This window comes from Varroa destructor, unplaced genomic scaffold (genome assembly GCF_002443255.2).
Source record: "Varroa destructor unplaced genomic scaffold, Vdes_3.0 BEIS01000001.1, whole genome shotgun sequence".
In the NCBI taxonomy this organism is placed as follows: Eukaryota; Metazoa; Arthropoda; class Arachnida; order Mesostigmata; family Varroidae; genus Varroa; species Varroa destructor.
The window spans coordinates 29,653,923-29,681,866 of NW_019211454.1; the positions used below are offsets into that span (position 1 = coordinate 29,653,923).

The 27,944-nt window shown below is 40.7% G+C and overlaps 1 protein-coding gene and 1 long non-coding RNA gene across 4 annotated transcripts in view; one reads left to right on the forward strand and one right to left on the reverse strand.

The window, feature by feature from the left end:
- Positions 1–489: 489 nt before the first annotated feature.
- Positions 490–27,944, reverse strand: part of LOC111255366 (hemicentin-1-like) — a 44,763-nt gene continuing 17,308 nt past the window's right edge. For 2 of the 3 annotated variants that reach the window (XM_086990191.1, XM_086990198.1), the window contains 11 exons: positions 19,575–19,703; positions 17,202–17,304; positions 15,180–15,305; positions 12,321–12,509; positions 11,998–12,195; positions 11,509–11,616; positions 10,976–11,099; positions 8,719–8,885; positions 7,657–7,844; positions 4,749–4,857; positions 490–3,870 (listed from right to left, as the gene is read on the reverse strand). In XM_086990191.1, coding sequence (XP_086846317.1) covers positions 3,416–3,870; positions 4,749–4,857; positions 7,657–7,844; positions 8,719–8,885; positions 10,976–11,099; positions 11,509–11,616; positions 11,998–12,195; positions 12,321–12,509; positions 15,180–15,305; positions 17,202–17,304; positions 19,575–19,703 — 1,896 coding nt within the window. In that variant the 3' untranslated portion in view covers positions 490–3,415. The remainder of the gene's footprint in view (positions 3,871–4,748; positions 4,858–7,656; positions 7,845–8,718; positions 8,886–10,975; positions 11,100–11,508; positions 11,617–11,997; positions 12,196–12,320; positions 12,510–15,179; positions 15,306–17,201; positions 17,305–19,574; positions 19,704–27,944) is intronic. The other variant, XM_022817268.2, reaches the window with a different exon arrangement.
- LOC147758489 (uncharacterized) lies at positions 4,767–7,555 on the forward strand. The gene is made up of 3 exons (XR_015328420.1): positions 4,767–4,900; positions 6,604–6,712; positions 7,332–7,555. It is a non-coding gene; the product is annotated as an uncharacterized LOC147758489 (long non-coding RNA).

Here is a 27,944-nt window from a genome sequence, read left to right on the forward strand (position 1 = left end):
GATTTTTTTAATCCTTATGCTAAAACTATATTGGTTTTCTTAGTTTCCGCAATGTCTTTGCATTTCGGAGAAAATGTTAGTTTGGTATTAATATATGTCTCAGGTTAACTGAAGATCCTAACGCGTTTTGTGACTCAATCTATCTTGTCAGTCCGTCCAATAGCAATGTCTAACATCTTCCTTTTCCAGTAATTGTCAACCTAGAGGTGTGCTATTACACCATGCATTCTATTACCATTTCACCATGCACAAATAATGGTAAAGTAATAATATGTAACCTGTGTTTTACCATCGTAACACTTGTGTCACAGTAATTAAGTTGAAAAAAAATTAGGAAAGTTACCACGTAAAGACCATTTACATACCTTTAAAATAATCAAATCTCTAAAGAGAGCCGATATGGTTATTTTTCTTCAAAAATTGCAGAGTTATTGCATTATTACATAAACAATATTACCTTGTTCAAGCTAAACGAAGAAGTCAGCCACATTGACGAAATACACATTGTTCGATTGATTTATTTACAAAATAGTTACGACTTTTTGTTAACTATTACCTTTCCTTTTTCCACTTGTGTTTCTGTACAAACAGGTTTGGTATAGTTATTTTGTGATACTTACAGAGATACTTCGTTAAAGACGTTTGTATAGTTTCATGTATGTCTGACTGAAGTGCATGCGTAGCATTATGGCTGTGAGTTCAATTGATGAGTGTTAACTATCCGCGTGCTGAAATCTATATATCGTTGCGGATTTTACAAATCTGCTGTATTGTGTCGTAAGTGTTTTGTATGGGTGAATATTTTCTTCTGCATTTTCCTAACCTAGATCTGTTCTACCTCAAATGTTCGAAGTCGTTTCCCCCATCACTTGCTTGATTTTTGTTGTTTTGTTGATTTTTCAGCACACGGTTCTCCTTGAAGATGCAGTCAGGAAGTCTGAATAGTCCACGCTTTGTCCCTAAAGATAATTGTCATTCATACACATATTACGCCATCAAGACTACTGCTAGAACAGTTGTTGTACATTCGCAGATACAACGCTGTAGCGAGTGAGTCCAAAACCGATCCATAAACCTCCCCAAGTCTCAACTTAACGCAATTAGTTTTTAATATCAGTTTCGCTACAACCAGCTTTTGTGCAAACGTACGCGCACACACGGACAAACATATTCACATGCAAAAATCTTTCTTAGCTAAATCTTTTTCGATCTCTTTCTTTTATATTCTAACGGACCGGCATCAGTGGGTCTTTGAGTGAGCCACCAATATTCAGTCCGAATACGTGTGTTTATTTACAGTATGTCGTTTTGTTTGTTATTACCGTTTATGTCATTGTCACGCGCCACGTTCCGTAGCTAATGCTCACACTATGACCTTGTAGAAAAGGGTGTACCTAAATTTCTGTCTATATCTATTCTTCGCATTGAGAGCTAGCTCGCTGTGATTTACACCTCTTCTCTCTCGCCGCAGCGGCAACGAGCAACGTAGCTTCATAGCTAGACTGGGCCGTTTATGCTTTCTAGGGAGATCTATTCACCGGTCGTCCTGATGGGTTGCCCTAGAAAGGTGCTTGTTTCCCGATGTCAGTTGAAGTCTTCAAAAAAGGGAACGAATGAATTTTATCGTTTGTCGAAATCGCCCAGCTACTGGGTTCGTGGATCAGAATCGCCATATATCGGCAGCAGTGGAGTGATAGCCAGATTTGCCCACTGCTAGAGAAAACTTATCCCCAGAGCAGATATTGAGAGCTTCAGGAAAGTTAGCGTGACATTTGCTACTGTTTAATAAATGGTTGACGGAGTATTAACAATATCCGCTTGCGCCCGCAATAATACCATGTAACTAATATGCGAAACTGTTTTTTCCAGCAGGTGGTATGACCACGAAGATGCCGGTCTCGTTAGCGAAAAAAAATAGATATAGTGAGCGCAATAGCAGTTTTTGTTGGCGTCGTCGCACTCGCTTTGTTGATCGAGGCCACCTTTGATGGCTATTACCGCTGCAGCAGTCACGTATTTTCTTGTTTTTGCTGTTATCTCTACGGGGTTGCTACGGGCGTGGCTGACGAAAACGCTATCGCAATTGTAAGATTTCACGTCAGTCGAAGGTGTAGTGGTAGTAACTTTACTCGCTAGAAGCAACTGTGAGGTCCATTGTCACAATAAATTGTTGCGGCCTGTTGTCATTAGAGGTTGTTGTACACCTTGTTGTCGAACGATACACTGAGTTGTTGTTTTTATTGTCTTTACAACACTATTGTCACCTCCGCTCATGCGTAGGAAGTACACCTCTCCATAAACCGGTGCACCTACGTCTGTTTCAAGAGAGGCTGTTGTCGATGTCGTACCCGTTTCCATGGCCTGCTGATCCTGTTGACTTCCAACAGAGCTCTTATTAACGAGCGAACGACTGCCCGAATAAATCTGATCAAGTGGACCACCACACAGCGTTAGGGTCTGAGAAGGTCGCAAAGCAACGCTAACCTCAGCGCCGAATAGTGCCAACTGCTGACTGTGACGGTGAATCTGTTGTGGGTCGGCAAGACCAACGAGTTCCGTTGTTGCGTGGTGTGAAACGTCGAAGTTAAATTTATTCGAGCCGGTTTTGTGATCGACTGAACTGTCGTCGTCCCCGATGAGGTCTTTGCCTCTAGTGCTTCTAGCGAATGTTCCTAGTTTTGAACGCTGTCGTCCACGGCATTGTCCCGAACTGCATCTGCGAAGGCGTCATTTGAGCGCCGTAGCCAACATTGCTGAGAGGCACATCACCAGTATGAGGTCGTGCGTTGAAAGACCTGGCGCCGAGGACTCTGAAACGCATACAAACAGCGGAATCACAGCGACAGTGCGGAGTGGTAGTCGAACGAATCCGCGTGCCCCATCGTCATCGGTACCACATGGGAAAAAAGAAAGAAAAAAAAAACAGTGAATGAGACAAAACGGCTAAGCATGCAACTCCACACAGCCGTTACTCACAGACATGAACGAACAAGCTGTGAAATAAATGAGGTGGGCAGTGAAGGAAATAGCCTTACCCTCATAGTGACATACCACTATGTCATTTACTATTTTCTTTCCCAACACACCCGCACACCCTTTTCTACAGCAGGCGCACTCATCTCGAGACTAACGCCATCATTAGCGATTTGCCGGGCATCAGGATCTACGATTTCCTATGATGCTCAAGAGCCAACGACAATGACAACGATTACCGCGACCTTTCGTGGCCACAGGCGACTTTGCCATTATCATAGATCCCGTTTTTCATCCAGGGAAGCTAACACAGGCGCCTGTGATTCGTTTGTTTACGACTTTTCTCCACCAATGCCACCGTCAAACCACTCACCGTTTGCGATTTTCGCTTTCGGACAGCGAAATAGACCTACAACCAAACGGCCAGGACTCTCTCAGTCCACTAGCCAAACCTCGCCAACCATTCGTTTGTCGGTTTATTTGTAACGTCGTTCGTTTCTCCCTCTCCTCTGGCCTGTTTGGGCCTCTGTGACGATTTACTAGGTCGATGATACTTACCAATCGAAGCAAGCGGGGCTGTATAGGGGTTCGTCTGTATCGCAAGCCGGACTGTTCTCTGTGAACGGACGTTAGTGTCCGCATTTACCGAGTAAATCAGCAGCACGAGCTGGTCAGCCGAACCAAAACTGCGTGATGCGATGATAAACTGCGGACTGCCTGAGCTGACGTTTAATAAGAGACTCATATCATCACCAGTATAGACTTCCATCACGTAAAGGTTCGGTGCTTGTGGTGTTCGTGGCAAGCGGCATTGAACGACGAGCCGATCAAAATACATCACCTCGTCGTGACTCGAAACGGTACAGTCGCGTAGCTCACCGTCGTATAGATCATAACCTATAACGAGGCATGAGAAACATGGCTGTACATCAGATATTAATCGCAACAAGAATGGTATACAGTGACGTATACGCAGGTTGTGTACACCGCATAAACTAAATATACGTACAATAAACTATAACACCAGCGAAACAACATTCACGTAAAAACGCAGGGAACTATGGAACCAACCAGTGAACTCAAAATTGGATCCATCGATAATAGACTCAACCTAGATAGCTGCATGCACAACGACAGCAATAAGATTTGATACAGTTTTAGAAGAGGTCAAATAAGAAACACCAAGTTAGTATTCAACATGTCGACTTGGGCTAAGCCTAGGAGTACTTTACAATATTCGCCATAAGGGATTTTCTTGTCTTTTACGCTGTACCATAACACCGCCGCCACAGACGTCACCTCCCTGCTTTCTCATTTTCCGCTTCTGGTCCGACTTCCGCGGTTTGCCCTTTACGATAGTAAGCGACCTCGCCGCTGGTGGGTGACGATTGAAGAAAAAGCGATCCGGCACTTTTGCAGCGCCGCATAGTGTATCTGCGAAGCTGCCAGAAACAGCTGCGACACGGACGACTCCTTGGCAACCAAGCAGGACCTACTCTGTTGGCCGGCCCCACTGAGACGCTGCCTGTTTATCAGTAGTAGTAGTAGTAGTAGTAATAATAGAAGCGGCAGTCGATGGCAAACGAGCGAACGGAAGCGGCGGCAGATAGCGGCGACGTTCCAGAGAAACAGAAAAGAAGCCATTGATCGACCGCTGCCATTTCGTCTGGTAGCGCACGTCAGCATCAGTCGTCGGACGTCGATCTATGAAACGTTAGCAGCGGCCATACTATAGCAGTAGCAGCAGCGGTGTGGGAGTAAAAGGAGTCACTTACGTTTGGAAAGTTGTAGCACGCAAGGCAGTCGTTGAACGCCAATGTCGTTTTTTCCTTCGCACTCGACGGTTACTGAGGGCTGTTCGAACGTCGATAAGTCCACCACTGCCTGTCACCGAATAACATCGAGACAGACAGACACAAACATAGAGGTATGCATATATCGTACTCGCGGATGTTTGTACACAGATATATATATATATATATACAGGATTTACGTTCCGTACTTCCGTTAAGAATGACTGTAGGCACAGAACCATTGGCCTGTTAAATAAGGCCATCCAGATATTTTGCGCAATATCGTGACTGTTCGAACATTTTTCCGCACGCGAGCTAAATATCTGCGTGCGGCTTTGTATACAAAAGCTGCCTCCTCTCGCTCTCTAATGGTAGCACATATACCTTATTTGATGACGACGATGCTGTTATAACCGCAAATTATTTTTTCATGGGAGAGCAATGAGTTCCGATAACCAGACTAATAAAAGAAAAGTCATTACAAGAAAAAATACCAAATGGGTCAGAGTATCGGAGCGTGCGGTCGGCAATGTAGCCTAGAAGGTGAAAGATAAAATGTTTTTGTAAAAGTTAGGAGAAAAAAAACAGAAAACTGTACAGAACGCAACGAGAAGACAGAATAAAAGCGAATTGTGTTACGAAAAAAAAGGTATCTCAAAAGCGTTGGAGGGTATCAAAGCTCGGAGTCACTGTGCCTGTAGGTGCCGTTTGATATCATATTGAAAATGATGCTTTGAGCAGGTCATAACTTAACCGAGAAACTTCGACTAAACACAACAGAAGTACTATTGTTTTAAATAGGCTAGGTGATTCCAACTTTGGACGCTTAAAACTTGAAAGACGTCTGTTTTTCGGAAGAATCGTACTTTGAAATTTCAAGCCCACGCTCAACACGTCTAAGAATGTTTTGGCGAAAAATTCCATAAGTCCTACGCAATTAAACACCCCGACGAACTAATGGTGTAAGCTGTGATTTGCATCCTCGCTGCAGGGACTTTATATTTTTTTAATGCGATTGTAAAAGAATAGCAAGACATTGGTGTAATTTAGAAGAAGAGTACTGCATTAAATACGAGAATGATTCCCGGGTGACCATGTCATATAGCGAGGTGTATCTCTGAGGTGCTTGTCGCAAGTAGTGTGCCCCCTTCGAACTGACCCAATTTGAATTCGATCGGAAACATGTGTCATTATGCCAAAGAGTGAGACAGGCAGTCACGAAGATCTCACTAGCCAAGAACACTCCAAGTGTGGCTCAAAGACCCATGCTTAACAAAGATGGACGAATAATATATGCCAAACCCAGTTGTAGTAGTAGTTGTTTTAGCAGAGAATGCGAGAACAAAAAACTAGCCTCGGTAAATTCTTCCTTTTACGCAGCAGTTTAAAAACGCTCCCCAGTGGCAATGTCTCCACGTGCTGTTGTCAGAAAGTAGAGGGAGGCAGATTTTACATAAAAAAAAGGACGTACGCGTATATTTAGTTCGTACGTACCTTCGATCACACTACACAATGTATGAAGTTTCTAGGGGGACTTATTTGATTGACTAACGACTATTACACGTATAAGCGAATGTATAACTAAGTACATAGGGCCCGTGGGGATCGGCGTACGGCGCACCTATTGATTGCACGCGTAGATGGAAAAATCATCCTATCATTTAATCAAATGTTATCAGCTTCAGTTAACTGACTGGTTTCACTAGAGTTGACACTGGACATGTGTACCCCTTGAGATGGGATATGCACAATGGAAAATGGAATGAGAAGTAAAGAAAGGTCCCTAAGAGTCAAACGAGGGCCAAACGTAAAGTAACTGGATTTTCCTCTTTCGAAGGTAACCTTAGTTCGCTTGAATAGTTCCGAGTGGTGGTTTTAGAAGATAATGTTCTACCGACTGGATCACGGTCTGCACACTCAATACGTACGAGAGCATCGAAGTAACTGTATGTATCTTACATTAATTAACATTATAGTAAAATAACATTAAGCTTGTTTTAGCAAAAATTGTAGTAACTTTTAGTTAGTTATAATGTATTGCAGGAGGTTTAGAAAAGAGATAAAATGGCATGGAAGCCTCATTCAAAAAATGACCCATAATAATATGCATGCTTGACACTTGAGGTCGAATTCACAAGGCTCGCGAAGTAACTGGTTATCGACATATTTACTGTATGCCCATATGGGCATTATTATTATTATATTTAATAATTTTTATTGAGGGCCAATTAGCTAAGCCGCTAAACTACGATTTTGTAGTTTAACATTATGATTTGATTTATTGAAAGGTAAAATATTAATTACTGCTAAAATCAATTTTTTTCCCGTTGTGATATGCTCTTAAGTGTCTTTAGTTGTCTACTGCTATGACCATAAAAAGAAGCAAAAGTAAAGAAGATTTACAATTATGCTTTCATACGATCTTCGCGACTATTGCAACAATACAGGCGAACGTTTTCTTGAAGAGCGATATAGTTTGCAGTGGTGCTATGACAGTTTATTATAATATGTCGTTATACATAAAATGACCAATAATTATCGCTGACAATTTCTAGTTTCTTTCAGCTTCGAATGGTATTTTCATTTCCAGGAAACTCTGAAACGTGCTGATATTTAGAGCGGCAAGAATCAACTCTGTATGGCGGCCCCGCTGAACATATTTTATAGAAATTGTTTCTTCAATGTATAAAGTTTTGAAAATGAAACGTACCTAGTAAGCGCAAAAATATATCTGAAGATAATGTATTATGACTAATTAAACTTGTGAGCTATGGTCACGGCAGATGGCGTCTGTTCAATCCAATAGTATTACGTATCGAACGTCGCGTAACGTTCGAATTAACGTAAAACCATAGGTGAGAGAGATGCGTCCTCGTATTTGTCGTTGTACCTTTGTCGTTGTTTCGTTGACGACGGTAAATGGTAGGCGGATCTTGTCGGCCTTTTTGAGGCCTATTTGCACAAACCAATTAAAATTCATATTACGCGGGTTTGAATCAAGCGTACACAACACAGTGACGTTTGTTGCCGAGTAGCCATTCCAGCCTTGGTGCCACAGTCCCATACATCGGGGCGCATCTGTCGAGAAACACGGTCATACGTACGATGTCCAAAGAAGGCACATAACAGATACCAAGATTTAGATAACAATAACATCGTTCATCTTTTGCAAACTGAATCTCATTAAAAAATGTATATGTATACGAATTCCGTGTGGGGACTAAGGATGTGGCGGTTGTCTAGCATTAGCTGAGCCGACTGAGCTCTAGAAAAATATACACGTTATGAGATATTGATACCTTAATTCGACGCCTTAGAGTTATAAGCGCGTTTTTATTTTCGCACTTTATTTGAATTCAGCTTCAGCTGCACGGCCAATTGCATTTGAAAGAACTGGGCGGGTAGCTTAAGTGGCGAAGTGATATGGCTTCATCGTTTGCTTATTTGCTCATAAGGAATAGCTATCGATCGCGTGCTAAAATCGGAGGAATGACTTTGGTCTGCCTCGACAATTATGCAATGTACTCACAAGGGAAGCCCGGAGAAATGTTAGATATTTTAGCCTAGGAAAATTTGATTCAAAGCCTAAATCGTCTAGATCTAACTCTACTGAGGCCTAATAACTCGGAATCTTTATTGCCTGATGCACGTCTGATAGCAGAACCCATTTACGGTTCAGTCATACGACATGTTGTACACAACCGTTGATCTGCTAGCAACTAAGATCAGGTTGACTTTTTAGACGCCATTAACGATGATTGCGTCTAGATAGATGGCAAATATGATACCGCTTCCGCAATTTTCAACATTTTTACTTTTAATACTGAAGATGAAAACGACTTCGAATTTCATAATATTTAAGAAATCGCTGCTTTTGTTTACTCCAATGTGTTCTCCTGAATCCTGCATAATGTTATTAGAAATCGAGACACCTGTAATTGTTTTTACTTACATTTGATTGTGATGCTGACGTTTTCACTAGCTGTTGATCCCACCGGGTTGGTTGCTAGGCATGCGTAGTTCCCAGAGTGCGTGGCGTTAACGCTTTGAAGAATTAGGTAGGTACCTGCTGTTGTAGTTGGAATGTCCTTCGTCTCTATAGGTCTACCGTTGTGATACCTAGGGCAAACGAGACGACGTATACGTAGAACACGAACAACAGAATACGAAGGATGCCAGCAAGACATTGTTATATTGCCACAACAAAAAAACCACCAACGACACAAAAAAAAAGCGGCTAGAACGAATGTCCACGAGATAACCCACTGTGGTTCCTGGCACCCCAGAGCCTAGGTAAGAAGTAGGCGAAAAGAACGATCACTCAGCAAGAGTCATTCTTCTATAGGCGCACCAAGCCCCTGTTTCATTTTCAGCGCTTTCACATACGCTTGCCGTAGGCTGCAGAAGCAGAAATATCACCACCTGCTGTCGTTTTTACTCCGACCGGGGATGCGACGATAGGATGCTAAAAAGGTGGTTAGCTACCGACCATTTATACAGGGAACCTTGATCGTGGAAGTGATGGTGTCTTTGGCAGTGGTGGGCAGGCCATTCTTTTGGCTTCAGGCGACCGTCATGCCTTCGCTATTTCATTCATTGAAGGCCGTTCTTTTTGCCTGTTCTGTCCTGTCTACAAAGCCAATGGCCTTTATAATAGGTCTGACATGTTAGCAAATCTGCTGTTTCTCCGACCGAGAGCTCCTTTCACCCATATGTATGTACATCTATGTGTACTTGCTGACTTATGCTTTGACACGGGAGCGTCAGGCATCGCGTTTCCTTCAAGTTCCTCGTGCTGAACAAGAATGCTTTCCTTTTGCCCCTTGGCCTGGTCTAAACAGGCGTTGCACGTATTACAAATAGCTTATAAATATTTACAGTACTTTTCCCTTTCTCTGTCACTTTCCTAACCATAACGCTGCACTTATCTGTTTGAAAAACAAAATAAAAGAAAATTATTAAATGTTCATGTATAAATAAGTTAAGTAGTTAGTAGCTTTAGTTTATCATGCATTGTACTTTACTTCATATCAAGCGACGTACTTTACTTTCTACGGCTTTTGCGCACCTTTCTGGTAGCTGATATTTTCTGCGAAACACAAAGCCTTCGTCCTTATAAGTAACCCATTTGCTCACTTTAGCCTCTGTTTTGAAGTGTTTACCTTTTTAACTATGCCGTATTGACCGAGACAAATGATAATTAGATGAAGCGATGTCTTTCATTAAAGATCCGGTGGCGCTCCTGAATTGTCAAAGCAGTATGCCGTGTAACATTGTCATGTAGTCATACAATTTTTAGCTGCTCTTTGCAGTCCAGGACCTTTTTTGTCGATATTTTATGGCTCAGAGGCGCGGGTTAGTTCGCGTTTAGCTTTCTTCGTTTTTGATTTTTCCTCCTACACGCAAACAGTTAACTACTGGCTCAATCAGCTGTAACTGTGTAAAGAGCTCTTGGGTCGAGCCCTTCAGTCTGCTTACGAAGTGCCCGTGGTCCATCGTCGTTTACTTCCTGTGGCCATCTTCAAGCTGAAATCTTCCGTTCTAGCGCAATTTACTTGAAACCGGCAAGCGGCAATGCTTGTTGTACATTTGCCTTCGACCTAGCAAACAATTTTCCTTGTTTTGACAGCACTTTTCCAGCATAAAAATAAAGAAAAAAAAAAATGTCGGATATGCATCTTTTCTTGTTCTAGAACTGTACCATGACTTTTAATGGCCTCGGCTCAACGAAAACGCTTACGTTCAACAGACAGGACAATTATTCTGAGAACTTCTAATTAAGCAGCATTAGCCGATTCTGCCATCTGTCGGCTCCAGCGGGATCTTATTCAACTTAATGCTGGTTATTACAGTTGTATAGAACATTACTTGATACGGGACAGAGGAAGTGATATTAGCGTAAAGTTCGCAGATGAATCATTTGCATGTGAATGTCCATCGTGATCCAGCCGTAGAAGGTCCACCGACTCCGTCAGCTACATCCGTTTTTGGTCATACAATTCATATATCCCGTCAACATTGCAAGAGCAATAGCAGCGACAGATAATAAATCGAAACACCCATGTTTTATTGCGTTTCTAAGAATGCAGTACATATTCCATTCTGTGTACGCCCAGTAACAGTGTGTTCCATTATGCTAACGGTGGTGTGTAACGCTGTTGCGAGTTTTTTTGTAACCATCAAATCCAGTTAGACACAACGGCACGCACCAAAAAATCATCGATGGTTTAGGTTTAGAGTCGACCACGCATTCGAAGTACACGTCGCTCCCTTCCGGAATATCATGAGGATTTCGCACCCCTTTACCTAACCGTAGATGAGTTCGGGGCGAATCTGAGAACAGAATTCACAGAAACAGTACAAACGTGCTATTAACCTTTGATTAAAGTTCGGTCAACATACAGGTACAGCTTTTAGGATCTGATCAAGTCGTAACGTTAGCTGTGTGCAGAACTAAGGTTTCGGGATTGATAGAAAAACATAGCTAAAAATAGATATCGTCGGTAGGACAAAAATAGCGCCTTTACATAGTGCTATATTTGAGATGCCAGAAGTATAAGTAATGAAGATTTTAGAGTTGGAAAATGTTAGGACTCCAGTTTCCTATAGAATCTATTACCGGACGATGTGCTATGTCAATTAAAGACGGCTGTTAGTCAGGGACTTAGCGAACGTTTTTGATTTCGTACGGCAAAGGGATCATATCCAAGGAATTACATTGCAGCTAAGCACCACTACTCACAAAGCACATTTAGTGGATACTCTCGAACGATCGTTCCGAATACAGGGTGGGTTACCGAACAGCGAAGCCGGCGGCCATCCAGGACCTTTTTGCCCGCTAACATTAGCACTGAAATTATTTGAAATAGGAGTGTTTTGCTCTAAGTTGAATTCGTTTGGTGTGTACAAATAAGCCGTTTCTAGACTACTCGATGCAAGTCAATATCTAAATGACGCTCCGATAAAGACATTTTAGTAAAAAGAGGTTGTTTCTTGTGCGACAGTTAATTGTACGCTGCTATTTGCTTATAGCTTAGAAGAAAGAGAGTATCCCTCTTTTTCTTAGGTACTGAGATTTATGATGTTTTGCATAGCGGTAGAATAAACAGTACCCGTAAATACTTTTCTCTGAACATTTGGCTAAATTAAAAGAACGCATAGAAAAATTATGTAGACATTAATTTTTTTTTTTTGATTATTTCACAAAGTCATTGCGCTATATAGAACTGACCCGAGAACGTTGACGATAAGTTATGTCCAATTTCTTCGTAGAAAAAGGGCTCAAGTGGCGGCCCGCCCTCGATGCTCCAAACAGCTCGAGTTGGCGGCCGCGACCCTTCAGCCCGGCAATGAAATTCTGCCTCCTTATTCTCCACTACACCGCTTATGTTGCGCGGATTCGTCACAATGGTCACATCTTCCACAGGAACTGCAAATACGATGATAGTAGAAGCATTAGTGAACCTGGTTAGAATTCTCGCAGCGTATACGGGAATCTAGAGGGTCAATCGCCTTATTTCCACCAGCATTCTTTTTTGCAACGGAAAAACTAACTGTTAATATCGACGATGACCGTGGTGTTCTCTACGTAACCATCAATCGCCTCCGAGACGCAGACGAATTTGTGTAGCAACAAATTCCTGGTAATCACGAGCGGGAGATGCACACGCGTTATGTCCTGCAGAACTGTTTCCGTTTTCTGGGTCAGCTTTGTCACCCAATAGACCCGGTGACGTGGTACACCTGCAGAGTAATTGAATTTCCAATAGAACATTGTCCTGCTATCCGAGAAATTACAATTCTTGACTAATGGTATTTTAGCACGTATTTGGAAAAGACGTCGAAAAAAATATAGGTTCACATTTTGAATGGTATTTACGGACAGGTAAATTTGGCACCCTATTAATTTCTTCCATTCATAGGCTATACGACTAATTGGACTACTGAAAACTGAAGATAAACAAATAATTACGAGCTTAAAAGTGATCGATGCCGACATCGTATTGCTAAAAGTGCCAATTCGATCGCTCAAAGACGAAACATTGGAAACGTCTAGCGTAGCACCTTATGACATCGCCCAAATACAGTGTCGATAAAAGCAATTTGGCCAAGGGCCGGCTAAATATCTCACCACAGGAAGACAGAGTCGCCTGCGAACATAATTAGGCGACTTTGCAGGCCTCCTTGCCGCAATCTTAGCGAATCAAGGTCCGCTGCAGATATTTTCCCTCGTTGGATGGTTATATCGTAAGTAGCACGGGTGCAGTCGGGCGCACAGTTCGAAACAGGTTACCTCTAGGTAGGTCATGTTAGATCCTTTAAATGCGATTTGCGATCGAATTTAGAATTATGGGACCCAGATTCGTATACGAAAACGCTGAGTGACAACTGAAGGCTGTGAGCTACCGTTCACAACAACCAGGATCACAAAGTAATACTGCACTAATCAAAAGGCTACAGATACATAACGCTGAAACATACAAACCAGGGTCGTTTTGTGCCCTATTATCAGTGAGCAAAAAAAATCAACGCTATACTCTGTAGACTAATAATGACGAGTTGTCTTGCAGTATCCACTGTACATTTAAGTAAATTAAAGACAAAATCTCCTAATCTATAGGAAAGCAACAGACAACACTATGCACGTTGGTAGATTTCAGGTGTCTTCTTCACAGATTCGGAAATTTCAGTTCTAAGTAAGCTAGCTCAGGTTTGTCTGATGTACCTTGTTCTCTGGAGGTGTGTGACGATATTTATACATAATCGTCTGAGCACTGTTTCTATTTTATGTATGAAGGTCTATAGTTAAACAATCCTGTGCTTAGGCTGGGTATTTACAATCAGGTATATATCAGATGTTCTGTGTTATTTTTTGTGGTGTCAAACGTGGAAATTGTAGTTCTAAACAAGGCTTCAATGAGGTCACTCAGTTGGCTGGCATATTTCTAAACCATGAGTGGAACATCAATATAAAAGATCAGTCAACGTCCAAAGATTCAAATACATTATATTGTGAGGGGACAGTAAGGTAAAAAAAAATGATCCATTTCCAGTACCTAAAGCACTATGTATACGGGTGCCAGAAACGCTATCGTCATGCGCTCTAGGCATTATTCATACTAAGTCGAACTGTTAACTTAAGCTAAGTTAAAGTCCGGCTTCGCAAATTATTTGCTTAAAATATTGATTTACAAAATTTCGCTCCTTGGATTCGCTCAGCTGCATTTTCTCCTATAGGAATAAAGCAGTGTACGGCAAATGCATTTTATTTCCCCGGAGCACACAACGCTAGCAAAGTCTTTAAAGAAATAATATAGTGACATTTTCAAAAAAATATGTTTTCTTCGATAAAACGCCCTGGTTAGCAGACTGCTTACACGAACGAACATAACGATTTCTATGATAAAACATATAGACATTGTTTACTGATTGCTTTCCGCGTTCTTTACAATCAAAAAGCAATGGTACGCATAGGTTTCTCGTAACAGGGGTGGGGGCAAAACGTTGCACGCTTAACCTCAGCGTTGTAAGCGGGGGCTCTATTTTTTCAAACTGCAAACTTTTGATTTGAAGAAATGGTCTCGTTGTCAAAACACGAGCAGATGATAGCGCAAACAGCGCACTTCAGCATTTCTTTAGGAACAATTATTTATAACTGCAAAATTAATTTTAAGATCGTTACCCCATTCGAAGTGTTTTGTACCCTTTATCCTAAGTAAACATAATATATATAACGGAGGAGAGACGCAGCTCCTCTAGGTAACGCCAGAGGCTGCCGGGTAAAATTGCCCTATATCAACTTTGGCCTGATATGAGCGGTTCGATAAATAAAAAAAATATCATTTTAAAATATTGCCGTGAATGCCTAGATTTGTTTTCCTTGTTAGTAATAGGTTATAATTTACTCCATTAAGCTGTAAGCGTATTTCTGTACAGTGTACAGTTCCGATACATCTTTTGCAATCATGCACAGCTGAAACAATGTCAAGTAAATTGATTGCATTCGGAAGTATGGAAATGTGCGTCATCCATTTGTCAAGATAACACACATTATAGAACACGGAGATACAGGCATGTGATGTACGGTATTGGTTTTAGTCCTTTCGTATAGGGCGGGGCGACTGTATTGTTCTATAATGAACCAAGAAAGAGATACGTTTATCTTTTATTCAAGATTGTCGAATTCTGTCGGCCTATAACATTGACATACGGAAATTCGGCTAACTTTACATAGATGTTGGCACTGCAGGTGAACTGGTACATCTAAGTTCGGGTTGAGGTCCCAAAATTAGACGAAGGTGTATATCCCGTATATTAAGAAGGGCTTAACTAGAATACCGTATCGATGATTATTATAATCGAATCATAATTATAATAAATAAATAAGCCATTTAACCAATTGTCACAACTAACCTCCTAGAACTTCACAGACAAGAGTCACCTTCGTCGACTCATTGAAAGGTCCAAGACGGTGGTCGATTAATGGCACCATCTGTTGCTCAGAGCTGCTTACATACGCCAATGGAGCTGCAGCTCGAACTGCAAAACAACATAGTTACATAAAAATAGCATCGTTATAATAGCGAATACTTGTACGTCATAAGAGTACCTTAGTGCTTCCAATTTCGCGCTCCAGCGATCCCCGATGTTTTATAAACTATGAATGCAAGTAAATCACGAACAGCTTCCCGCCCACAAACTTGATACTAATAAATAAGAGCAACAGCAATCTTTTTTTGTCTCTAATGAGCTTTGCCAAATAATAAACTTGCCGACCGCTTATTTCACCGCAGCTTAAAGCGCGTGCGTGAGGTCTTAGGGGCACTCGGATGTCCCGAACAGGGAATTTGCCTAATTTTATTATTGTGCGATGCCACAGTTTCATTTGAGAATTTACCTATCAGCTAGCTTTGAATGAGCCTGACACACAGAAATTGTTTTAAAGGCAATATTCAGAGCCTCAACGGCTGTTCGATTTAGAAAAAAATTGATGTTACATAATTTTGTGTAACGAGCTAAACCCGTTAGCAGCAGTATTGTATCAGTAAGTATATTGCCTGTACGTTTTGAAAACTAGCCATTTGTGGGCTAAAAAAGCGGCGTAAGAGGCCTAGGTATTTTGTACTGAAAGAAAATAAACACACTAAAATTACCCAATTCCGCGTAGCGAAACGTAGTCTTATAGAAAATCAAGGGCACAATCTCAGTCCATTATATTTCGTGGCTAACTCTAAATCAGTGTCGAAGCACGCGTCATAAAAACGCGTCAGATGCACGTCGCACAAGACGACTGAAGCTTAAAATCGTCATCCACACATGAAGGGCCTCTTACCTCGAATAGGCGGTCGGGTGTTGAATGATGATGGGAGTATCGTAGCAACCCCTTATGTAAAATTTCTACACGTTAATACAGAGAATAACCATTTGTCTGTTTTCCGAGTTGCGATTTACACGCAAAGTCCTAACCCTTATCGTGTAGTACAGATTCGGTAATAGCTTTTCTTATGTACGCCTTTTCGACCGAAAATATAGCTATATCATATTATCGCTGTTAGAGCTATCAAAAATACTTTTGGCTACCGACGTTAAAATAAGACTGCAGTACGATAGAGCATGCATATTCACTCAGGGGTTATAGAGGGAGTGAATGGCCCTTGTGCCCCTCTTACGTAGCCTCATCGGATGAAATAAAAGTTATCGGTTGGCGATTCTGACAAGTTTTTTGTCGCTAACCTAGCCCTTTGCATGGCTATTGCTGACAGATTGCTTTCAATATCAGGTTTGCTCATTGTAAAGTGGGCTAAATTTAATTTAAAGTTAGTAATGTAAGTGCTAACAGAGTAGGATGTTGAAAATGGCACGCTTCCGTAGCGTTAAGGTTAACCTTTTCACCAAAACACGTTCAAACATGTTCGTCTACTGCTATAAATGATAGGTTTTCGACGGCAGGCTGTACCAGTTGACCACCAAAAAATGCCAACAGCTACTTGTCTTATGTCGTCTAAATGAAACAGGTAATTCAGTTAGTGTATTTAAGTTAAATGATATGCAACTGTATCATATAGTTTGCCATTCCAGGGCATTTATACAGTTCCGTCTTCAATGGTACACTTTTTCTTTGATTCACAATAATACTCCTTATGCAAAAATTATCTCTATCTAAAGACTGTGTTGAATCATTAAAAAAAGACAGCTTTTTATTGCGGTTAGCGTTTGCAAACAGGTTATAAATGAGTCTCTTGCAACAATCAATAAACCAATTCAATTAAGTATACTAACTAACGCGTTGCGTTGTTCTGCGCAAAGCTCGCGCACCCTTCAAATCATTCATTCTTAGAATCATGCTAGGTTATCCAATAATCATGTTATTCTCTTCTTAATAATTTGCTATATCATATAAAATATGGTAACGTAGTCAACTCATTAAGAACTTACTCATAACAATCAGTCGAACGGTCTCATTGAACGTTTCTTCAGATCCGGCATACTGAACGTTGCATATATATGTGTCTGAATCGAGCAGTGTCACGTGACCCACCTGGTTAGTTATGAAATTCAAAACACAAAATGATTCGTGAATATTTGATGCTCGTTGTTGTCTATCTCCGCAAACGCCCCACACTTCGAGAGCTACAGGTCAAGCAGCTACGAGTCTCATAGCCTTTGTACGCCACGAAAACTGGGACCGTTTTGCTGATGACGCAAATTCCTCGTGATAGCATTCTTTCAAGATGCCCACTTTTGCACTTATTAGTGAGAAGTATCGACGCATTCCAAACGTTGTCTTAATAGACGACGCCTTTGGTCAGGCATACGGGTAAGCCTGATTCAGCAAGGCTGATCCCCTGGAAGGGCTATTAATCGACCACTGTAAAGCGCACAGACGTTCGCCGATCAAGTCATCCTCTGATCGCATCGCTAATACACCTATAGAACGACGGTTATCTATAAAACAAATCAATGCCCATCTCAGGGTTTACCGTGTCACTGTGGGCACGAGAGGTAAGCGATAATGCTTATAAGCTTAAGGTATACTGGCAGTGTAATTCTATTGATGCAAATTCACTTAGAGTAGCTATCTAATTTGATAACCTCTCTATTCCTTCCTGTCGTACTGGATCAATGCTCAAACCCAAACACTCACTGACTTGTTCCAATGCAAGTCGCACACTAGTGTGTCTTCGATGAGGTGTGATGTCTGGAGGGATACCCGCGCTCTGCTGAGGTAAAGTCTGAATAGTCACTGTGAATCGCTGTCTACTGCGTACTAACATGCCTCTCCGACACATATGATTTGTGTTCTAATCGGCGACGTAAACGCATTTGGCATAAGTAATGGATATAGCCGTTCCAGTGAGGTTTTACAGAGCGTAACTTTTTTCCTGGCGAGGAGGTACGCCTGTCAAAGAAGTTAAAACAAGGAATGTATCAGCAGTATGTGACGGACGAGCTCGGCTTGCCCTGCTCAATTCCAGTTTCGACCTGTGGCATTTGTGTAACATGATGTATTCAGAAAATGCATCGTTCAAGTGTATAGTGACGGAACTGGCGACGAAACGTACTATTGAATCTCTAACGTGAGATGCAATCCATCGGCCGGCCTCGGCTAAAACGATTATGGTCGTTATTTACATTATAATAGCAAAAATAGAACTTCTGCGCCTTTGCGAAGTCGAACAAAAGAGATCCCAAGCAAGTTGTACCTCATGTGTGCAAACAAGTAAATAGGCGCGTTTGCTGTTGTTGGGATCGCGGAGAGCAACGAAGTAAAACTTGTAATCTTAGTGACTATTCAGCGTAAGTCAGCTAGCGATAATATACCCTTGTCGCCAAGCGGCATACGTCTTTCTCGGGACCTTAAAAGGTCTTTCTCGTGCGACTGTCAGTGTTTCTGCTCTAGACACGCTCCATATGTTTGTATCCATATCCGCCTTCGGTAATAACCGATGAAAACCGAAGAAAGTAAGCAGCAAGCATCTTCCTATTTGCTAGCTTTCCTATCGACGACGAGGGTCCATTCACGAACATAATTAAACTGTTTATTTACTTAACAAAACGACTGTTATGCGTCAATACGTACAAGAGAAATGACGTCGCAAGATGTCACACTCTGCAAGCACAGGCACATTGAGATTAGCAGACTTCGGTAATAGCTAAGCGACACCATTACGTGATGACTCGCCAGAACATACATCACTAGTAAACAAACGTTGATGAGTTCGCTGGTGTAGTTAGCACGCATGGATTGGCATATGTTGATGGACTAGAATATGATCCAGTGATGGCCCTTGTTAGAGGTAGCTAAAAATGGTAGAAACCACGTACGGATCTTATAGAGAACATGGCGATTATATATTCCCAGAGTAATGCTGTGCAGAGGATATATGATCAACCTTAATGGTCTGGATAAATTACAGCGGAAGATGGTACACGATTTGTTCATTGACTAAATATGAATAGGCCACACTAACCAAAGTAATCGCATTCTGCATCTTACCAAAAAGGTATCGAAGAAGATATATAGAGAAGGGAACAATGATATCATTCATTAAACCCTTGAACATTAAACCCCCATTATGAGGCTTGTTTACAGCAGATTATAGATGAGTGATATAGGCAATTTTCACTTGACCCATTTTTTTATTGCACCATTTGTTCTTGTAGTTTAGGATACTATTTAAGATCTTTTTCAGATCATATCAAACTGTAGAGTAAGTTGAGATTTCACGTGCCAGCTACGTTAGACATAGAAAGATCTGAAGTTTCTTGCTGCTATCGAACAGAAATAGTTGAAAACTTGACGATTACCTTAAGTAACGCAGGTTCACGACTCGTCGATAGGTACGATCTGCTTGCCCAATCCTTTTCGATCTTGTGACTACCGACCGAGAATATCCCATCGGCTCGTCGAGATCCGTCAATTTCGTAAAACATGCGCTAAAATTCAATACAAGTTTGTTACGCAAAGGTATCTATTTAGTCATATAATTAAAGTTGCCACACTACTAATACGATCCGTACAAAACTTGTACTTTAAAGGAGTGCCGTAACTCATCAACATCGCCAGCAGTAGTAGTACGTAAAAAATAGTTTATTAACAATAATAAATAATGTTGTTAGTTGAAACTTACTATAGCAATTAATCTACCTACTGTTCGACGCTATGTATTTGCATCCACCAATCTATCTAAGACTTTGTCTGTGTTTTTTTTTTGTTGCTTTACCTGTAGTACTGTGGTACTCACTGATTTTTCTAGATCGTTAGAGTTTTTTTCCGAAGAAAAACTGCACGTAAGATAGAACCAAGTGCATGGATTCTGTTCTTTTATGGAGTAAGGCATCATTTTTGCTATAGAACGTATTGGTTAGTCAGAGAACCTGACCGTTGTCGGGAGTTTGCTCCTGATAAAACGGCAGTCAAGTACACAAAAATTTATATGTAAATCTGCGTAGGGAGAATTTTTTTGGACACTAATTGGAAACTTTTGCCGAGCTGAATTGGGATGCTATACATAGACTTATAGCCAAATCTCAGTTTTCAAGTCTAAAATTATGTTTAAGGAGTGAATCCTTAGGCTAATCGATAGGTCTGCGAACTCTAGATGCAGGACGCGTTTCGTTACCTAAGATAGGCATTACGGCTTAAAGATACAGAAATCTGAATGTAACTTTTGGCAATGAAATGCAAATTGAGGGTAGCAGATTCTGAGTAGCTTTTTGAGCGAACTTATAATACGGAAGGTTGAAGCGGCTAATATAGCGAACGTTTTGACGAAACAATTCCTTTTCAAAAATATTTTCATCAAAGAGAAACACTAACGTGAGGAAAACATTTTTCCTATGCACAATATCGCTATTTTAAAGGCTCTTCTTAAGGTCAATCGATAGATCTCGAATACATCTTCCTATATCCAGAATGTATATTTTGGTTCGAAACAGACAAAAACTGAATCTTATAACTGTTTTGTCTTTGTGACACTGGGATGAAGATCTTTCAGGAGGCCTATGTACCAATCAATTAAAAGCTCTTGATAAGCTGAATCATACTGCAATGTGTAAATTTCAATTTTCAAAGTGCTCTTTAAACTATATGTATATATATATATATAACCTCTATATGGTGTTTAAATATCGACGAAACACGGTAAGTTTGAACGCATCGGTCCGTTCGTGTAACGTAAGAGTGAAAATGAGGTCCAACGTAGTTCTGAGCGAGCTTTTTATGAACGCCATACGGAAAAACAAACCGAGTGTAATGCGAATCATATCAGCTTATACAAGAACAGGTGAGTGAAAGACCCACGACGGGATAACTGTTCGTGGATTTACATTATGTTCGGTGCAATGTTGAGAAATTAAATTAGTTGAATCAATCAACATAGAACAGGACAAAACCTGTGCGGCTGTCTAATAATCTTTTTACGTATTGACTACCTAAAGCTAATAGGGACACCTCACAAATGTTGCTAAATAGAACTCTACCAGAAACAGCCTTAGTCATAAATAAACTAGTTTATGATTATGTGGGTAATGAATCATTAATTTTCAAAATTGGCTAACGCGGTTCTTTGCGCCCATGGCTGCACTAAGCTTTGAATCCACGTGCCGAGATTATCTTGAACACAAAAACGCTTAAATCAAACGACATGGTATGTTTATGTCCTATTTCGATTTGCAAGAGTATTAGTAAATTCTATTTGTTACTAAAATTATCGAGTATTAGTTTACGATTTATAGTATCAGATCGATTAATGTGTGTATGGTAACTTCAAGTCGCAAAATTCCTTCCCAATCCATTAAGAGCCTTGGAATATCACCATAAGCCAAAACCTTCTCCCGATCTACTACTAAATGACCGTTATCGTGTCAGCGTAAAAAGAGAACAGGTACAAGACGGACGTGAGAATTGTCCCCTGGGAACGCTTAGTTGGAGCTAGGACCAGAGTGGAATACGACCTCTTCACAGTAAACTCCGGCTTGCAGCACATATACTTTCTTGCCTGATATCAGTTAGGGTGTCTTAACCCTAGACGTGAGACGGATATAGATGGGAAATTGCCACGGTTTACAGGACAGCGCAAACGAGTCAAATCGAAGAAGATTCGCCCATCAGCTACTAAAATTGATAAATTAGTAAACGTTGTTAATTGGTCTTGTCTAAACTTAGTCATTCCGTTTATAAGCTGGTATCAATAGAAGAATTTTCTGACTTTCCTCGCAAACGACCACTTTCGTAATCTGTCGAAATTAGTTAAACGGCCATCTGCTCATTGTCTCCGCTTGTACATTGTCTACAATATGATCATAATTCTCATGTCATGTCGTAACCTACTTGCTCATTAAAAGCAAAAATCTATGCTGTAAAACAACAAAAAGGAATAATGACCTCAAGCACTCCGTGGTAGGCCATTGTACCACTTCCACTTGTCTACGAAGTAGCAGGAAGTGATAACCGAACCCGTTAAGAAGCCCCCCTCCGTATACGAATTATGCTAGGGTATAATATCGACAAAGGGGTATTAGTTGAAAGAGGCGAGACAACATAGCCACGCTTCCATGATACTATGGAACGACCTCGGTTTGGCTGAGAAGCGCTGATCAAGAGTTGTAGCTCTACCAGGACGTCCATTACATGGATCTTCAATCTATTTTAACTATGGTCTCATAACTACATTCACTCGGTTAATAGAATTCAGAATCACGTATTTCGACTTCACGCGAAACGCAAATGGGTATCTCTGATAAAGCATGACCTAGCAGTAGGAAGATCGAAGTAAACAAGTGTCTTACAAAATGTCTATGTAAAATGAAGCAGTTCCCACGTATTTTTGAGAAGGTTAGTTACGGTGCTTCACTTATGCTTCACCCCTTACCATCAAACTTAACTAGTAAGTTTCTAATTAGGGACTAATATATCCCATGGAGAATTATTAGCTGAATTCTCAACAGCTATTTTTTCTACGCGAATGCCTAGATGGAATTGTGCCATTTTCGTAAGTTACAGAGCAATCCACTTACTGACTTAGTGACCAACTGTGATTGTTGCAAGATACGGTGTTTTTTTTTACTTTATCACAATTTTCCACAATTTGGTAAAAGAATGGGAGATTGTTGCGATGTGAAAATAACGAGGAGCAAGGATTTCTGCAACTCTATTTTGATTCCCACTGGAATCATGTGGTACACGTTTGTCAGTGTTTACTTCGTTAGTTGATCGAGTTGAATAGATATGGTCTTTTTACATGCACCAAGCTTGATACTAATATGCACGCACATCGAAACGGGTAGGCTTCCATAACAATCTTCAGTTCCCAGTTATTCACCTTGGTAATGGGTCTTCCATTTTCGAATTCAATAATTGCTACCTGGAATATTTTAAACTGACAGCCTACGAATCTCCGCTGCAGTCTCCACAGACAATTAGGTCGCATTATCAGCACGTCAGGTCGTCGAACAGCTTTATTTCGAAATATAAAATTAATACTTCTCTTATCTATCTTATACTGAACAACATAATATGACCTGCTCATAATATAATGGCCTCCCTTCACAACTCCGTGATAACGTAGCCCTAAACCGTCCTTAAGCCTATGTCCTTACGATATTCATTCGATTACAGCTGAACGATATAGTTAAAAAAAAAAAAAGAACTTATTGCGGAGCGTTTAAACATGTTGGCAAGAACAGTAATAGTATAATAGGCGGCGAAGAATGATAGTCGCTGAGTTCCTTAATAAACACAAACAATTGCAATTCTTAGCTCAAGACTATAAACGGAAACTGAAAGCATATAAAAGTGCTTTACAACAATCTGCCACGTCTGCGAATTTCAGTGAAGGGCTCCTTTGATAGGCACAAAAATGACGCGTCCTATACGACTATTCCATATTTTTATATATTAGCTGAAACTCATACCAAGGCTATTCAAGGATATCAAGATCTGCGTAAAATTACCTAGAAAACATTTTCCAAGATTAATTTAAGTTGCAATAAAAACGAAAAAAAATGCGAATATACACATAATATATGTTCTTTGTCGAGCCGTTTTTTGCAGCCACTGTTGTTGCCAAATGTTTTATCAAGGGACGTTATACAAAATAAGGCACCTAAATTGGGACTCATTCCTATGCCTTGTTTCTAACGCTGTATCTAAATAAAGACACCTTTCATTTAGAAATCAATACTTATTTACTTAAAAACAGAAATTGTTTTTGCGTGCGCTACAAGTGTCGTTTCTGACGGTCTTACCGCAGTGACAGCTCTTCAGTTCGGGTCCTAAACCGTTCATGCGCTTACTTCAGATGTTCCCTTTACAAATCTGCGAACGCCTCGTTTATAGCAAGGGTAAGCGAGTCGACGTTGTTATGTTGAAACTTGTTGGCCACTTGCCCCATACGTGGCACTCCGAGGTGTTGTTACTTGCTTGTATTCTCAACAGGCTGAACCAACATTAATCGGCTCGTATAAGCCGGTGCACCTTCCTGTTGGGAATCTACCTTTAAACATATCAGCTTCTGCCATGCAAGTAAGCTCGTTAGATACTAAGTTCACCATTATGGAAAAGCTATGGTGGCATGACATCTCTTTCATTGGAAACCACTCAGAACGTGAACTTTGGCCGAAAATTTAATTCCACCAATAAGAAGGGCATCCTCTGCATCGTAAGAAAGCCAACGGTTTCACTTCTGCGGTTTGTTCTTACATTGAATTATTAGAAGAAATATACTAAAAATGACCGTCAAAAAAAACTGAAGGCAATCTTCTGTTTTGATCTCAAGAAAACTGAGTAGCAAGCAACATTGGCTGAATCTCTTAATTTTATTGTCCTTGCAAAACATGTGTTTAAGTTCTACGACATATGGCCTGTTCCTGAAGTCTTCGTGAACAATCGGTAACATCGTTCATTGACGCAGACAAAGTTCCCCTATAACTATTCTGATCGAAACAGAAAAATCATTAGAAACGCACTTTTGGATGAAAACGATTGCTTCCAGAGTCCGCACTGTTTTTTTCCTATCGTGTATTTACCGTTGCGTTATGCCAAAGCCTGTTTCTGCTTCTTCTTCTGCAGCCGCGTAGCCATTTGCGACGAGACAGACTGTCGATTTCGGGTGACGCAAAGAGTTTATAGTTTAGGTGGGGGTTCATCCGATGCATGGAGGTTAAGTAATAGTTAATCTCAATTCTGAAAGCAATGCGCTGTTGTGTACAACGACGAGTTTGTTGTTTTGTTGTAGAAATAACCGGCATTCGTCTGCTACTGCCTTCTACTAGGAGTAGCAGACGAATGCATGCCTATCGCAACAAGCAGATCGGCAAAGTTTGTCCCAATATCAGTGCCTGTACTGACTGTACATAATTTACTCTCGGAATCTATTTGGGTTGTATTTGAGCGGGTTGTTTCTTTAGGCCATTGTATTCACTATAATAAGCTAATCCATAACAATATAGATATAATTTTCCCGTTTTGATTACGTGCTGACAATCAGGTTATAATAAACACGGCACAGTAGCTCCATTAACGTCTCTAATAGAGTATAACTCGAAAAAAAGATGGAATATTATATAATACTTTAGTATAGGTCGAACCCAGAGTCCGGGCATTTTCTTGGTTATAATTTGATTGGCACCAATGACCCTTTGGGCGCTTTATTTTCAAATATTATTTCCTCGTTCTTCATTATTTTGGTCATTCGAACTTGCCATCTGCGCTCCATAGAAAAGTCGGCCAAGTCTTTCAGATCTAGACTGGACGGCTGCCTGCGTTTTCTAAACACAAGCCTCATACCCTGCTACTCGTTTGCCCGAAAACAACAACCTTTGTCAGTTGGTTGAATCGAAGTACGTATATGAGAGGACAGGATGATAAGACGACAAGGCAATCCAGTTGGCTCTCTGGATCTCTGTCTTGTCACTACTGTGTATCTTTTTTCCTGATGTTTTCCCTTCATTTATGTTGATAATGCTATGTGGCCGCCGCTGCTGTGCTCAAAATGGAATCCCCCTCCCCCCTCCCCCGTAAAATGTCTAAGATGTATTTTTATCAAGGTGGGCAGCAGAGAGTGAAGAAGAGATACATGGAGTAATCCGGCGGTGTGTTGAACGGTTCATGAGAAACTTTCAAGCAGTATTGGGTCCGACCCGTTTCGTTCGAGGAGTAAGTATTCGTAAACCAGCCGATCTGGACCTTTGTGACCATACCCGGAAGGCGTGAGACCGCCTTAGGCATTGCTGGTAGCAAAAGAGGGCCAAACAAGAGAAGCATGATCGGGATCAGCAGGACAACACGACTACTACTGCTGCAGCAGTAGTACTAATAGTAATAAGAGCCTGTCTAACACAACCGAAAAGGAAAGGAGGCCAGCTTGCCGAACAAATAAAGTAACATTCTACGTAGACCTGCAACGTTCACGAGCTCTACGTTCTAACGCTGCTTTTTTTCCCAATAAAATATGACTGGTCATGTTTACCGGGGAAGAACCTATTTTTTATATTTTATAATAAACGCCCTTAAACACATGAACCTTTTATACTTGGGATGAAGTAGGAGACGATAGAATTGTTGCTGCCTGGCCCTGCTGATCACTGTGAAACGGGTGTATAAAATGAGTAAAGCGTCTAATTATTTTGTGGTTTGCAGCTGTGACTATGCATTTTTCAAAGCGGATATTGTCCATTTGTCCGCTAGCGAATACAAGAGTATTATCGCACCGAAACGTGGACATTTTTTCACGCCTTTTCAAATACGCGTATAAATGATCAACATTTAATAAACTGCAAGATGCGCAAAAAATTACGCAACTCTGTGCCATATTAGTCAACGCTTTCTCGACAAGCCATTTTGTACGCGATTAATTTTTGTTCTATGCTAAGTAAGTACATATATTTAAATAAGGAACAAAGGGAAACAAGTTTGGAAGGGGGTCTCCAAAGGGATCCGTAACTTTGTGAACATCTTACATCTAGTCTAAATAGTAAGGCTATGAATAATAGCTTTTATATCATATAGAACTTTTATATGCTGTATTACGGTTTCCAAGATAGACAATATTATAGAGAATACCTCCTGGTGTATTGCTAAGGCTATTAGGAGAAATCGTTTTATATATTTTATGTAGTATTAACGAAAATAATAACATTGTTATTATTCCGCTCCTTCATAGGGGCAAACTCAAGTTAGCTTTATCTATCTTGATGCCTTTCGATGGAGTAAAAAAAAGTAAGATAGTAGAACTTGTTGAGCATACTCAACAAAAGAAAGACTCCAGGCACATGTTGAAGATTTGGATGACAACGTCATATTACCCAAAGACACTAATATTCTCTCAGGTAATACCAGTCTTCTTTAGTATTTCAATAGCTGTTTTCTCTTTACTAAACTCACATGATGTAGGTGGTAGTAGTAGTAATAGGGTTTTTTTTTACCAGGAAGGCTTACATACAGGAATTTATCAGGCTATATACAACGCATTAGGTACGGTCACGTAGATGCCACCAATCTCATCATCAGGTCTATGTTTAATGTAGTTTCTGATCAAAGGAACGTCGATAATATTATGAGGTTTTTTTTAACATAGCCTAAGCTACACTTTCATAGCATAGCTACGGTTGGATACGAGCAATTACATTAGTAGACGCTGTTAATTTAGGTTATGATACGTAGCCGTTCAGTAAAGACTGTCAAACTTTTCCACACAATTTGAGCTATGTCAAATTTCCGAACGGCACAGCTCTGCCACTGGCCCTCGCAGCCTTGCGTGTGCAGCCCCTAGCTTAACAAAAAAACTTGGGTGCCTGTTGGAGACGAGCGTGCAGTGAAATTCGGCCCATAGAATTAGAAGCTATCCTTGATGCCAGCAGAAGTGGCTGTAGCAGAAGTAGATGAAGTGTCGTACGTTAGGTCCAAATCGGAAAGGCCTATATGTCAAAGAAACGAGGCGTATTCACCATCGATGACTATTCGTCGTTTGTTGTCACAAAATGGGTGATTTAATCGGCCTAAAATAGGAAAACAGCTTATTTCTGAGCTTGGATTTATGTAACTTGTCAACGTACAACATTCTGATAAGTGACGAGATTATTTTTCTAAAAACCCTTTCAATAGTAGGAATTCTATTCATTATTGCTTACGGGGTCGCCCATCCAGCGCATTTAGAGATAGCTAGACGCAAATAGTTA